The sequence below is a fragment of the Pteropus alecto genome, unplaced genomic scaffold (assembly GCF_000325575.1).
Source record: "Pteropus alecto unplaced genomic scaffold, ASM32557v1 scaffold179, whole genome shotgun sequence".
Lineage (NCBI taxonomy): Eukaryota > Metazoa > Chordata > Mammalia > Chiroptera > Pteropodidae > Pteropus > Pteropus alecto.
This window is the reverse complement of record NW_006442112.1, coordinates 597781-612451: the sequence shown is the minus strand read 5'-3', so window position 1 is coordinate 612451 and position 14671 is coordinate 597781. Positions and strand designations below refer to the sequence as shown.

The 14671-nt window shown below is 40.3% G+C and overlaps 1 protein-coding gene across 1 annotated transcript; it reads right to left on the bottom strand.

Moving 5' to 3' along the window:
- Window positions 1–247: 247 nt before the first annotated feature.
- XKRX (XK related X-linked) lies at window positions 248–11915 on the bottom strand. Its single transcript, XM_006920698.3, has 3 exons — window positions 10936–11915; window positions 7029–7297; window positions 248–1869 (listed from the first exon to the last, which is right to left on the bottom strand). Exons 1-3 carry the CDS (start codon window positions 11268–11270, stop codon window positions 1124–1126), a joined length of 1350 nt encoding a protein of 449 aa, XP_006920760.1. The 5' UTR covers window positions 11271–11915; the 3' UTR covers window positions 248–1123.
- Window positions 11916–14671: the final 2756 nt, after the last annotated feature.

The following is a 14671-nucleotide window of genomic DNA, read 5'->3' as shown; positions in this document are numbered from 1 at the left end:
TGAGAAAGGGAGACCTACATTCATCCATTGTGGGTGTGGGAATGATAAACATATGGTCCTAATTCGAAAATAAAATTCTGCGTCAGAAACCAGTACTGATGATTTAATGTGATCTGGTTTCCCTCCTCTGCCTTCACTCTACCTTAAAATGTTAGCCACCATCCTAACCCTAAGCATGAAGGTGATGCCCCAGCTACTATTGCCTTCTCTCTCCCTTAAAAAAACATAATTTTTCAGATCAGTAGAAGACATAATGAAATCTTCATTTCTTCCACATATTAGAAACATTTTTTAATTACAGTTCGGCTTCTCTGAGGCCCATATCAAGTAGCAAAACTCCAAAAACACAGAAAAACTGGGTTGGAGAGAATCCCATATAATGAGGCACAAAGTGAGAGGTTTTACTCAACCACTCCACTGGACAAAATGGAGGCCCATGCAGGTCCCTGAGAAAAGCTCATTGTGGCATATGCCCTGAAGGAATCTTACTCTGCACTCCCTTCTCAGAGTGTGCCTAGTAAGGGCCACTGAAAAGACAGGTTTTTGATGAATAATCACTAGTAAAATCCTAATGGGGAGGTAACTCATCTGGGGAGAAGCTCTTTTATTAGTGGAGGTTTTCTTCTTTTTGGAATTAAAAGACCCCAGCCACGCTTACAGTTATAGGTTCCACATTAGTTAGACTATATTCTGGGGAGTATCCATAGCTAGTAAGTCGTCACATTCTCTGATCAATTAGGATACTTTCTGGTGAGATTCTGGCTTCAGCTCAGCATGAGAAAAGCTCAGTAATGCCTCAAGCAAATGAGCAGAGCTAGAGGATCACAGAGAGCCTAAAGTGTGTTATCCTGTAGGGCAGGCAGACAGATGACGTAGGTGGGAGGAATGTAAATGGTATCTCTGACCCTTCTGGGTATATGGTGGCTACCATGGTGTCCAAACATAGCAATCAATCTTAATAAAATAAAACCCATTTGGGGGCTTCTCTTTCTTCTGATAGGCTTACTAGAAAACTCAAGAAAATGTCCAGGTGAGTACTCACCCAAAAGCCTCATTCTCTCTTTCAATTTCACAGCTGCTCTTGGTCACCCCCAATCCATCTCCAAATACCCAGAAGACAGAATTAGACAATGCTTTGCCTTGCTTCAACATCAAAGGATGGCTCCAAGTTCTCAACCCTGCCCCGAGGGTGCCAGTGGCAGCAGACACAGTGGAGGTAGTCCACTACATTGTGGGTGAAGAGTGAGCGCAATGGATGCAAGTACTGGAAAAAAAGGAGCATGAACCCAATGGAAACTAGGTAAGCAATAATGAGCTGCAGGGCAATCAAGGAATGACAGTAATTCAGTAACACTTTCACTCCAAAGAACTTAAAAACCAAGACCATGATCACATTCTCTACCAATCTCACACTATAGTGCAGGCCCATATGTCCCCAGTTCTGACCTTTTTCAACAAGGTCCCTGTCTGCCAACTTCAGCTGCAAAGCTGACCAGCAAGAGAAATTGATGCCAGCATAAAGGACGGTAACAGAAATCAGCACCACCAGGGTGCCAACTCGGCTGAAATTTTTCTCAATATTATTGGGCATCTGGGCACCACTCCTCCAGAATTTAACCCAGGGCTCAAAGAGGATGATCAGAAAGTTGAGCAATAAAAAAGGCACAGCCTTCAGTTTCAAGGTGGCTGAGAAGAGCACCAGAATGAGGAGGCGGGAAGTAATCTCCAACGTCCGCCAGATGGTGATGCAGAGGACTTCTAGTGGCCCAAGGCGAATCTTGTATTCATCGTACTTGATCTGGATAGCCAACATATTGCAGAGGGTAGCCCCATACGTGACAGATATCAGGGAAAAGACCATTAGCACAACTGTAAGAAGAAAAAAAAAAAACAAGAAACAAAAAACAGGCATTCAATGTTGGCGAAGCTTGTATTCTGACCCAGAGGTCTAGAGAGATGATAGGTGAGAATTGAGGGCCCCAAATAAGAGCAAACTCATATATGAACACAGCTATATAAACAAATAGCATGCACAAAAATGGAAAGAAATAAACTATTTTTTTCATGACAGGGATTATATCAGTTTTTAAAATCTTTAATTTCTCAATTTTCTAAATGCTCCATGATGAATATATACTGTAATACTTTAATAATCATATAAACATACACAATGAACTGTTAAAAAATGAGGGGGTCTCAAAACTAGCATTTAGAGGTCACTTACACAAGAAGATCACATACAAAGAGATAGGACAGCATCTACCTGATGAAACAGGCTTCTAAGCAAACAATGAAAGAGGCAAAAAGAACTCTTATCTGAAAAAATTCCAGTCTTAGGAGGTTCACAGAGAATGCCTTTGGATATAGAAGTCCCTTCCTTGATATATATCTTCTTCAAGGAACTAATCTTGTTTGTGTGTGCTTCTAGAATGTGTCAAAATAGATACAGGAAATTCCATAAGGGCAGAAGGGACTATGTCTATTTTGTTTACTGCTGTATCCCCAGAGTCTAACACACTGCACAGAATATAATAAGTGCTCAATAAATGTTTGTGGAATTAATGAATAATTCTGAGTTTAGAGAGGCAGCACAAAATATCTATGATTAGAAGTCCTTGGTTTAGTTGTGTGGAAGCTTGTGACACTCGCTATCTATGCACCTCAGTTTCCCCAGTTCACTGAGATACTCTAGAGTTGCTTGTATTAATCATCAGCAATGGCAATTCATCATCCCAACACTTTGGTATACTTTAGGAATCACCAAACTTCCTGCAGAGTGGTTTAAAAATATAAAAACTCATTTTCCTAGCCCATAACCACTATATTAACAGTTAGAGTAGGGGCCCTGAAGGGTCAGGATGCTCCCTAACCTCCTATACCAAGTCTCAACTGTAGATCACACCATGGCCTTTTTCTTTTCTTCCTTTATATCAAAGGATACCGATCACTAAGAAAAAATCTAGTGCTCTCAAGGAGAATGAGAAGTCTGAGGGATACTCATCTAAAAAAAAGAAAAACCACTGGAACTTACTGCATCCAGAGAACTAAAGCCATGGAGATATCAATTTAATCTTCAAGAAAAGTGAAGGCCTCCCCATGGAAATCCAAAAGGAAGCACAGCTTTGTTTATTAGATCTTTTTCAGCTCAAAGAGTATTGGAATCTCAAAGACTGGAGTGGGAGACTCTTAAAGTGTCTACTCTTAGTCTTATTTTTATTTATTTATTTTTCCAGTTTTGAGATGTAATTGACATATGGCATTGTATTAGTTTAAGGTGTGCAACATAATGATTTGATATACTTTTAGTTTTATAAACCACTCTCAGTCCCATCCTTAAGAGTTGATGTTTCTTGTAGGGTTGGGAACATCAGAGCTTACATACATCTATCCAAGTGTGGTAATGCTTTCTCTTACATTAGAACTCATTTATTGATAGTAGTGTAATAAAAAGAGGAAAGCCTGATGATTCCAATAAATGTAAAAACACCTTCCGTCTCCCTACAAATAGACTCATGCCATAAGAGATCATAATGCTGCTAGTGAATTTGCTCATCTATGCTGATCCACATGGCCTCTAAGAGAAAAAAAAAGATTAGAAAAGGGATAGCAAGGAGAAGATAGGAGGAAAACTAAACCAAAAAGTTGTTTACAAAACCTTAAAAGAGACGGTATTGTCAGAAAGTTTTTAATAGGAGAAATCACTGAAGAATTGAAAACAAGGCCTTAAAGAAAGTTTCCTTTATATCCTTTGCATAGTAATATGGTTAGAAATGCAGGCTCTAAAGGCAGATATCCTGGATTCCAACCCAATCTTGCTACCTATTACTTACGAAACTTTGGAAAACTTGCTTAGCCTCTCAGTGTTCTGTTTCTTCATTTGTAAAATAGGAATAATAATCATTATCTCATAGGGTTGTTGTGAAGATTAAATGAAAAATTTAAATGTAAAGGGCTTAGGGAAATGCCTGGATAGTAAATGGTATCTGCTAGCTCCTATCATCATCACCATCATTTTTATCACCCTCTATTTCCAAAAGTGTAGTAGGTGCATTTACTTTACTTAGGCACTACTCTGACATTTTGGAAATCAGGTGATTTAAAAACTGATAAACACCTAGAAATAAGCCTTACAAAAACGTCCAAGTCCTTTAGCAAGAATAGTTTAGTTGTCTTGCTCCAGATCTTGTACACTCATGACATAGATTATGGTGAGTTTTCATGGAGGTACACTTATCTCCAAACTCATCAAGTTATATACATTAAATAGATAGAGGCTTTTGTTTGTCAATCACACCTCAATAAAGTGCTTTAAAAGTATTTAATGAAATTGAGAGATGTATTATCTTCCAATATGAAATTGCTTGATCCTGTAAAGATGTAAATTCCCTCCAAAATAATTTAATGCAATCCCGATCACAGTCTCAAAGAAATGTCATTACTCTTGTTGTTATTATTTTTTGCTTTGTTCTGTTTTTTGGTTGGTGAATTGACAAATTGGAAATTCATCTATTTGGAAGATCAGGCTAAATTTGCTCTATCAGATATGAGCTGTGAAAGGCCTTTGTTTCAAAAAAAGTTCAAGTTCTAAAAGCAATAAAGCATTTGAATACATAAAAATTTAATACTTCAGAATGCCAGAAGATACTACAAGTATACTGTGTATCTTCACATTGTATGCTGCACATCTGTTACATGTATGACATGTATATGCACATTTAAAATGTGTATGTGCACACACAAAACATTATAAAAATGTACATATACATACTTATCCACAGCAGAGTTAATAGCCAGAATAAGTAAATAATTCCTAAAAATTAATAAAAAAGATAAACCCACTAAAAAAGTGAATAATACATATGAATAAGCAATTTAAAGAACACAATAACCAAACATGAAAAGATGCTAAGTTTACTTCATAATAACAAAAGCAAATTATTAAAACAATCAGTTATTTTATAATTATACAGACTAACAATACTTAGTTTATGAAGAAACAGGCACATTCATAAACTGTTGAATATAAATTCATACAACTTTTAGGGAGGGCCATTTGGCAGTACTGATAAAATTCTAAATAGGCATATCCTTTCTCTCAGCAATTCTACTGCTCAGAATTTATCCTACAGTCTCATTCCAGTACACAGATGTTTACTGGAGCATAGTCTATAATTAGAAAAAACTTTTTGCATGGAAAAATTAAAAACAATCTTTAATCCTACAATAAAAAATTAGGGAGATAAGAAATAATGGTCCAATTCATATAAAGGAAATAGATATTATATATCATTATTATTATATATGTATAAATAATTGTTGAAGAAAGATATATAGCATACTTTTGAAAAACACATGTTGCTGAACAGATTGTTTAATAGAGTCCTTTTTTTGGCAAAAATATATATATACATATATATAGTATATATGTTTATATTTACACATAGTAAAAGAAATCTGAAAGGCTATATACTGAATGATTCACAGAGATTACCTTTGAGGAGTAAGATTACATTTCTTACTTTATACACACACACACACTCTCTCTCTCTCTCTCTCTCTCTCTCTCTCTCTCTCTCTTTTCTATATGGTTTTGAATTTTTATCATAACTGTATCTGATTTTTATAATTAAAAAATTAGAGCCAAATATAATAAAACGTGATCATGATAAGAATTTCAAACCACACAGAAGAGTATAAAGTAAAAGGTAAAAGTCGGATGATTCATTTTCACTCCCCAGTGGTACACTGTTTCTTGCATACATTTCCAGAAATTTTCTGTACATATACAATTATGTGTAAGCCAATTGGTTTGTTTATGTATTATATTTGTAATATATACATATTTTAATTAAATAGTTTGATGACCCTCAAATTTCTCAGGAGGAAAAGCATCATCATTTCCAGAGATTTTTCTCTTCACGCTATTTTCCACTCTAGGTATGTGAAAAGCTTCAAGACAACTTCATGAACAATTCTTTGTGGAGAAAAATAGAAAAGCAGGCAAATTTCTTCACATTTATTTGTGACAAGGGGGTTTCCCAAGCAGGGTAAGCACCCGATAAAGAGGAAATGGTCCAAAACTGTACCCACAGCTGTACAAGCTCCAGCCCAAGCAGATGAAGCTAACTTCAGGCTGTTAAAACTCATTAATAGTACTTTATTTCGACTTTGAAAACACTGACTCACATTTCATCCTCTTCTCGAGGTCTTAGTCATTTTATGATATCTCTTTTATAAGCGGGAAATTAAGACAGTGACCTCTTTGGTAACTTCTTCCAAAGATCAGAGAGATGGTCAGAACTAGGACCAGGCCTGATTTTAATCAGTATTCATTCCACACTCCTATTCTGTCTTCCCACTGGAGTTGGGAGAAGTGGTTAAATCACTGGTTACCAAATGTGGCTGACCAGAATTGACTGGGTACATTAAAAAATACAGATTCTTGGCATCCCCACATTCAGATTGATTCAGGTCTGAGTAGGAAATGTAATTTTAAAAAGGAGCTTTCATCCGGTAATATGTTTTCTCATGATTGGTAATATTTGGGAACCTCTTATTTGAAGATGGTCATCCCTACCAACCAACCAAACAAACCTTCAGAATAATTTAAATACTCTGGGCTAGGAAAAAATGTCCTACTAACTGCTGGTATTACTAGCTTTTTCTGGGACCAGACAGAGTTTATATGTGGCATTTTTAGTCTAAATAGCTTACCCCAGTTTAAGAAATCTGTCAGGTCTGAGATCTGGATCCCCAAGTTCTTTGACTATGTACCAGTGCTGTCCAGAACTTTCTGCAGTAATGAAAATGTTCTGTTATATCTGTGCTGTTCAATATGTGACCACTAGCCAATGTAGCTATTGAACACTTGAAATGTAGCTAGTATGATTGAGGAAATAAATTTTTAATTTCATTTTTCTTTTTAATGTAAATAGCCACATGAAGCTGGTGGCCAGTGTATTGGACAGCTCAAATCTAGATTTCTAAAACCCTTAAGTGGAGCCCTCCCCAATCCTGATCCCACTCACCTCTACCCAGGGGGACCTCCGCAGAGATCAGGGTCACATAGAGCTGATAGGTCAGCTGGGGCACTGAGCCCAAGAAGGCTTGGATCTGTGACATACGTTTGTAGGCATTGCGGTGCATAGCCAGGGTCCGGATGGAATGGCCCACCTCCCATTCTATCAGCACCTCCTCGCCATTTATTAGCATCTTCTTTCGGGTGAGGCTGACATAGGGCTCCTCCTGCCCTTCTTTCTTCCACAATGTTAGGTACTTAATCATGGCCTCCAAACATCTGCAGAAGTAAAGCATCATGGGAACTTAACTAAAGCTGTCCTAGGAAGGGAGGTTGTAGTGAGGGGGGAAAATAACTTGGGGAGGTGGTGCTTTTTGCCATTCCTTCTCTCCTGTTCTACTCATTTCTCATGAGTCAAAGAGATGCTCATGCCTTCTACAAGTTACTTGAATGTAAATCTTTTTTTTTTTCTGTCAGTCATCGACCAACCTAAGAACACCATTTCAGAAGTGTTTATTTGAAGACTTAAAGAATTGTTTTGTCCCTTTAAGAATAGGCCTGTGGTAGAAAAGTGCCTTGAACACAAAGGTATGGAGTAAATAATATGTCGAGAGAAAATAATGAGGATCCAAAAGGCCCTGGTTTTCATAACACTTCAGATCCTGAAGTAAAACATTCCTTAGTGAAAGCACTTAGCTCCATAATCAGGGTTTTTGAGTTCTGAGTTTTCAAGACAAAGCCTGCAACTGTGACTGCCTCAGCCAAAAAGTCTTGGGAAAAAAAAAAACCCTCATATACGAGGAAAAGCCACTTAGCAACAAAGGTGTTTAAAAGATTTGACAGCTCAGAACCAAATATACTATATACCTAGAGGACCTCAAAAGATCTCTCTAAAGGTTGCTTTCATGGTCTCTTGATCTGTTTGGAGACAAGAGCCTTTTAAACTCTGTTCATTATTTACAAACAGGAAAACATCCTTATGAGAATCTACCACTCATGAAATCATGATAAGACCACATTTCCTGCTGTACCCCTCCCATCTCCCTCATATAAATCAGAAGTGTTTAGCAGTTCTGATATGATAAATAGTAGAAACTAGAACATCTTGTTTTGGAACACCTGAGTTACCACTTCCTCCATTCACCCTGAAATGAATAGAAACTGTAGACTATTTCTTATGATAAGTAAGAACAGTTGTGGTGAAAATTAAGCCATCTTTCCTGATAGACTGAGGGCATGGGTTATATTTATCTTGCCTACAGTCGTTATCATATAGTGGGTATTTGATCAATATTTGCTGAGTAAATGAAAGAATGAGAAGGAAGCATACAGGGTGAGAAATGATGGGAGGAGATGGTAATAAAAATGGCAGTGTAATTTAACAGAAAAATACACATAAGACAAGCTCAGAGATTTACATGCTCTTTAGGCCTTTGGCGCCTGAGAGGAACACATGCTGGCTGCCATTCTCCGCAGGATGTCTTTGAGACTGGTGTATGTGTGCCAGTCTGAAGCGTATAGTTTGAAACATCCACTTTCTAGGGGCAAACTTGAAAACCCAGGAGAGAAAAAGATGAAAGGAGAGAACATAAAAGAGAAAAACAACATTCTCTTCCTATTCGGGGAAAATGCATAATAACCCAAGCCCATTAAGGTTACTGCTGAATAAAATATTGGTGGAAATGGTGGCATGAAGCATTGTTTATGCTTCTATTCTTAAGGCTATTTACTGGTTTAAGTAAGGGTGTTTGCCTTTTTTAAAAGCTTCAGTAAATTAGAGTATATTGTAATTCCCAGAAGTATCTTTGCATTTCGTATAAGGAAGCCAGGCCCTCTAAACACTTTCATGTGCCTAATAGCGCTAATCAAGTTCCTACCTAGCTAAAATGTAATTTGCCTTGAAAATAAGCATATCGAGGATATAATTCATGAGCTATTAATTATTTTTCCCTGCTGTGGGGCTAGCTGATTGAAGTTATATGTGCTTTCTGATCATTTCTAGGGGAAGCTAAATGACAAAAATGAAATACAGTACTCAACACTCCATACGGAGGGCCCAAATCAAAAATGGCTTGAGAAGCCACAAAGCAAACAGGGAAGTCAAAACTGGGTGCTGGGGAGGTACTTGCTGAAATTTGCATCTTGAAAGTACATGATCTATTCATTCAATATATTATTGCATTTGAAAAGGGAAAGAATGGTTTCCATGCTCCTCTAAGTGCCATCTCTAAATTTCTTAATTCCAAGTTCAAGATGAGGTCTTCCTTTTACAGCTTCAAAGATTTAGAACTGGAAAGGACCTTTTTAAGATTACCTAGACCAAAGGTTGCACATAGGCCAGCTGAGTCACATCTGATCAACAGCTGTGGTTTGTTTGGCCCTTACCATGTTTTTATTTAAGTAGTCAGTTGCCAAATTTTTAAATCGTGACAGTTCATATAAAATCCTGTCTTGGGAGATTCTCCTGGAAAGTTGGGTGATCTGGTAATACTGAGTTTGAATTACAGCAGAGAAATAATGGGCGGGAGCTATAGAGTGGCTGCCTCCTTTAGGCAGATCATGTGGACTCCAGATTGCCAGAGTCTTCACTACTCATCATCATTTCTCTAACATTGAGACTTTATTTTCATTTCTCATCACACATGAAGCTCCTGTTTTTCCTCATACTCGGCCCACTTAGCTCATTTATAATACCTGCTTAGCCTCTGTAAGCATTTGAGATCCATGATCTAACACAGCCAACCCATTTATTTTACAGGTGAAAGAACTGCAGCCCAAGGCACCTTCAGAGATTTCACTAAGGCCATACAACTAGTCAATGGCAGGAGCAGGACTAGATTCCAGGCCTCCCGAATTCCGGGCCACCGTTTCTATTGATATCCTATATTTTTCTCTGATGGAGTCTAATCAGTTCCTCCCCATTTAAACATATATTGATTTTTAAAAAATTAAAGGGAGAGTCCCATCTTAATCAGTTTCAGACTGTGTTTATTTCTATAAGGATGAAATATCCTCCCATTGCAATTACGACATCGACACTCTGACCTATATTCCTCAGCTAACTGCAGGTTTCTGTCGCTCTTGCAATCAAGACAAACTTGGTCCATTCCTTTCTCATGATCTCACAAGTTTTGCAATATCTCCCTACCTGGAAAATCCCACAGTGTCTAGATGAGACTGCTGACACAGATGCCTATCTCCCTGGGATAAGGCACATTCTTGTCACTTCAAGGCAACCTGAATGGAAAGGCTTGATAATATTACATTGTGCTATAGCATCCAGATGAACAAATGGAGTATATTCCTTTGCCCCCTTCTAACCATGTACTTTTACTGCAGAAAGATAAAAAGAGGTAAACAGGAGATTGTTGAACTGACAGAAAAATGAACTGCAATGGGTTGGGGTCCCAGATAACCACAGATGACTTAAAATATTTTCCAGATGTTAAATTACTTTGGAACTTAAAAATGGCAGTGGCACCACCCCAAGCAGCTCAGGGTAAAGAAACTGAATAGGAGATGGGTAGAAGAAAATTTCAGCCAATTTACAGAGCATCTAAAAGGCTGTCAAAATAACACACTCTTAAGCTATGGTCTGTGTGCACAAGGTGACCACGTCAACTGGTCCCATACCAATTTTCACAACCCAAATCCAGATAGCAAACATTGTCTAATGAAGTCATATCAATGGTACCATATATAGTTTTGAAACATAGGTACGTGCCAGGTGTTCATCATGGTGGCTTTTAAAATTTTAAATTTTTTGGATGGTAGGCAGGAAAGCCAAGAGTGGGAGGGAATGGGAGAATCAGTTAGAGGCACAGTATCAGTCTTGTAAATATTGGCTTCATCTTTCTCTGCACAAGTGTGGCAGGGGTAGGAGGGTAGAGAAGGGAAGAGATTAAAAAGTTGCTCACCTGATAACAGGTCCCAAGAGGATTAGATGCATAAACAATGATAGTGGCTTATCTTTGGCTAGATCTCTGTGGACAAAAATGAGTGTCAACTGGACCATAATGGATGAAAACATAAAGAAGGAAAAGGTGTATGTCATCCAGTAGGTTTCACTATTCTTTCGATAGACTCTAACCATGTACAAGGCAGATGCAGCCTCCCCACAGTACAAAAAGGTGGAGAAAAGGATGCCAAACGGAAAGGTAAATCGGGGGTTGGCCCCACGGATGACATCTTCCTCCAGGGATGAAATCGGATCCGCGTTTGGTTCCTCTGGAATTTCATAAACTCGGTCCATTGTTGAGTCGATGTTTGGTCTTGGTTTGGTCTTCAGAGTACCTCCCACCCCCACATCCCAAGAGAACCCTGTAGCCACTGCAGTCCAAGTACTGGTGAGGAGAGCTGTCAAGTCCAATTCCAGATGGGAGATCTAGTAGTTAGAGCTGGAGGCTCCTCTCTTCTACTCTCAAATTAGACTTGTTGGAGTGTGGGATGGAGATCCCAGAAGTACCACTTTGAATGCGACTCTTGATTGGCCCAGGATTCCAATTGTCAATATACGTGCTGTGAAAATTGGACAAGGCAAAAGCAAGGATTTTTGTTCCCAGCCCGGTGTCCAATTCCAGGCACCTGAGGGGCCATGGGAACAGTTGTTTTCGTGGCGGCTCCTCTTTTCGCAGCCCCCTAGGCCGAGGTGGGCGGAGGGTAGCCACTCTGTTGGGACACCGACACTCAGCAGCTCCTCTTGAAGAGTCCTGACCAGTATGCCCTCTCAAATCAGCCCAGAACTGCGCCAGGCCAGAAGAGGGGGCGCAGCCTGAGTGTCCCTTCGGGAATTCAGTTCAGTAGCTAAGTCCTGTAGCTATTGTTAGGCTCTGGCTATTAGCTTGCCTGCTCTCCTGCTCGCCGACTCCCCCGGCGCTCTGTCAGGACCTGCACTGAATCGAGTGTTCACAGGATGGCTCCAAGGAATCCCCAAGCTCCGCCCCCAAGGCTGCCGCGGCGGGAGGCAGGAGCAAAGCCGAAATCCTGTCTCCCAGCGCAGTCTCAGGGGAGAGAAGCAAAGCGCGCGCGCGCGCACTACAGGATTAAGAGGAAGCTAGAGGGGCTTCTTTACCACGGAGAAACTTTTCTAGCGAGAAGCACGACATGGGGGCCGCCAACCTAGCTGAGCAGATGTCGGCAAACTTGGGTGCCATCTGCTGCCGGCGTCCAGCCTGGCCTGCATTTCACCAATTGGGGAGGGGGGGCGGGGAGTGAGGGGACAGCTGGGACCAAACAAAACCAGACTTCGAGTTCCAGGGTGGGATGCTCAGTGAGGGGCTTGGGCCAATCTTCAGAAGCACTTCTCAGCACGACTCCCGGACTCTGGTTGAGCCACAGCTTTCCTTTTCTCCAAAAGCAGCAGACGCCCGCTTCTACCCCGCCTTCCATAACTGACTAGCTCTTACAGTCGCTCAACCCACGCGGTTAGGCAGGTATGTCTCTCTGGGCCTCAGGGTTGAACCTCCCTAGGTCCTATTGCCCTCTAGATAATATCACGATGGGGTCGGGGGAAGACCTGGGAGGCGACTGGGCCACAGTTTCCATTCCAGGTCAGACAATATGCATCAGAGAGAAAATAGAAAAGGATGGGGGTGGAGGAGTGGTCAAAACTCAAAGTCAGCCGGCAGACACTGAAAACTCATATTATGCCTTGATTTCTCCACTTGCAAAATTAGACCAGGATAGGAACTTTGCAATGAACTTTCAGGTCTTTGGCTGGGAGATGGCGAAGAAGTACCAAATTCTAAATAGACTCGAGAAGAGCCAAGAGAGCTATTAGTAAAAACTGAGAGGGATGTCTTAAAGAGCTCTGAAAATTGCCTAGATTCTTAAGAGAAATACTCCCCTACCTCACGAAGCTTTTTTCGCACCCTCATTTGCATAACTCTAAACCCCAGAGAAAAAGAGAAAACATCTGCCTCCTGGTAGTAATATAAATGTAGCAGAGCCTGTGCCAATATCCTTTTGCTGCAGGAGGTTATCGCAGTAAATCTATGTGAGGAGTGTCCAAGTAGCAGCCACCAAAATGGTGGCCTTGAGAAATACTTAGTCTTGTTGAACTGGCTTTTAAGATCTCTGCAATTGCTGCCTCCTTGCCTCAGGCCTGACTTAAGGACTTAACAACTTCTAAAATTTGTTGCCTTTAAAGCAGTTGCCCCATCTTGGTCTGCACCTGTGCTACCAGCTGGGCTAGAAGACTTATTCTTCCTCCTTTCTGTTTCACAAGGCAGGTCAACACTATCTGAGAACACCTCACACATACTGTTGATTGGTTGGGGCTTTCCTACTGGCATAAGGTTCTCCACCAGATTATATGTTGCAGAACTTCTTGGGACTTCTTAGGAATCTATACTCAACATGGAGCTCAAGTAAGGTGACAAGCTCAGTTTGCTGAGATGGAATGAGTTGGTAATCCTAAACTAACACTGGAGACTGAAGCCAGGAAGAATGTAGAATTCCAATGTTTTTATTTTAGCCTTTCCTCCTCCATCCCTGTACCCGTGTCACTCCTCAAATACACAAATCTACAAGGCTTTCCTACTTTGTTCCAAAACAACTCCTCTGTCTGCTATTCAAGATTCTCTATAATCAACACAATAGTGCTTCCCTCTCCAACTTTATTGCCCACATTACCCTACACACACCTTTTGCTCCAGTCCAGCAGGTTTCTCACTTAATCATACATGCTTTGCTCACTCCTACCTCTGTGCCTTGTTGAAGCCATTTACAGCCCCCTTCTCTCTTTTCTCTAAAGTTCAAACCTTAACCTTCTTTCAAGGGTCAGCTCAAGTATAGACATACCTCATTTTTTTGCGCCTCACTTTATTGTGCTTCACAGATGTTGTTTTTTACTAATTGAAGGCAAGACCTTCCACCAGCAAAAAGATTACAATTCCTTTTATTGTGGTGGTCTGGAACTAAACCCACAATATCCCCAAGGTATGTCTGTACTACCTCTACCAGGAAGCCTTCTCTTACCTCCCCAGCCCTCACTTTTCCCTGTCTTTGTGCTACTGGCATATGCTCTCTTGTACTAGTCTTTCAACAATTTTTAGCCCTGCCTCCCAAACAGAAGCGTAGACCCAGAGAGTGATGCTCAATTAATGTTTATTGTAGTTCTTGTTGATGACAATAGTGATTGACAAATGGTGATGGTAGCGAAGCTTCTTCCTCTATACTTCTAGGAAACCATGCAAGACTCAGGCACACTCATCTCTAAAAGCTGTAGCCACTGTAGCTGGGGCATAAAGTCCCTTCAGATACCCACTGCCTCAGTTAAACATTCAGCTCACACATGATGCCAGTGCACATGATTTGTCCCTTCTCAGAGTTCCTACAGTGTATTTTTGTCAGTAGCACAGTTCAGCACCAAATAACAAATTATTTCAAGTGTATTAATTTTTACTCCACAACTAAATTACCATATGATCCTTGAAGGCAGAGTCCCTGCTGTTACCCTTTTTCTGGATCCTGCCCCCCACCATGGCTGGTATGTACCCATAAATCTCTTGACATCTGATCCTCCTCACCCACCAGCTTCTCTATTTTCAGTCCCAGGACTCTCTGGCGCTTTAGGTTACTAAATCCTCTGGTCTCTTATTTCCTTGTTCCTTTTGCCCTGCTGGGAGAAACTGATAATTTGCCCTGCTTCTG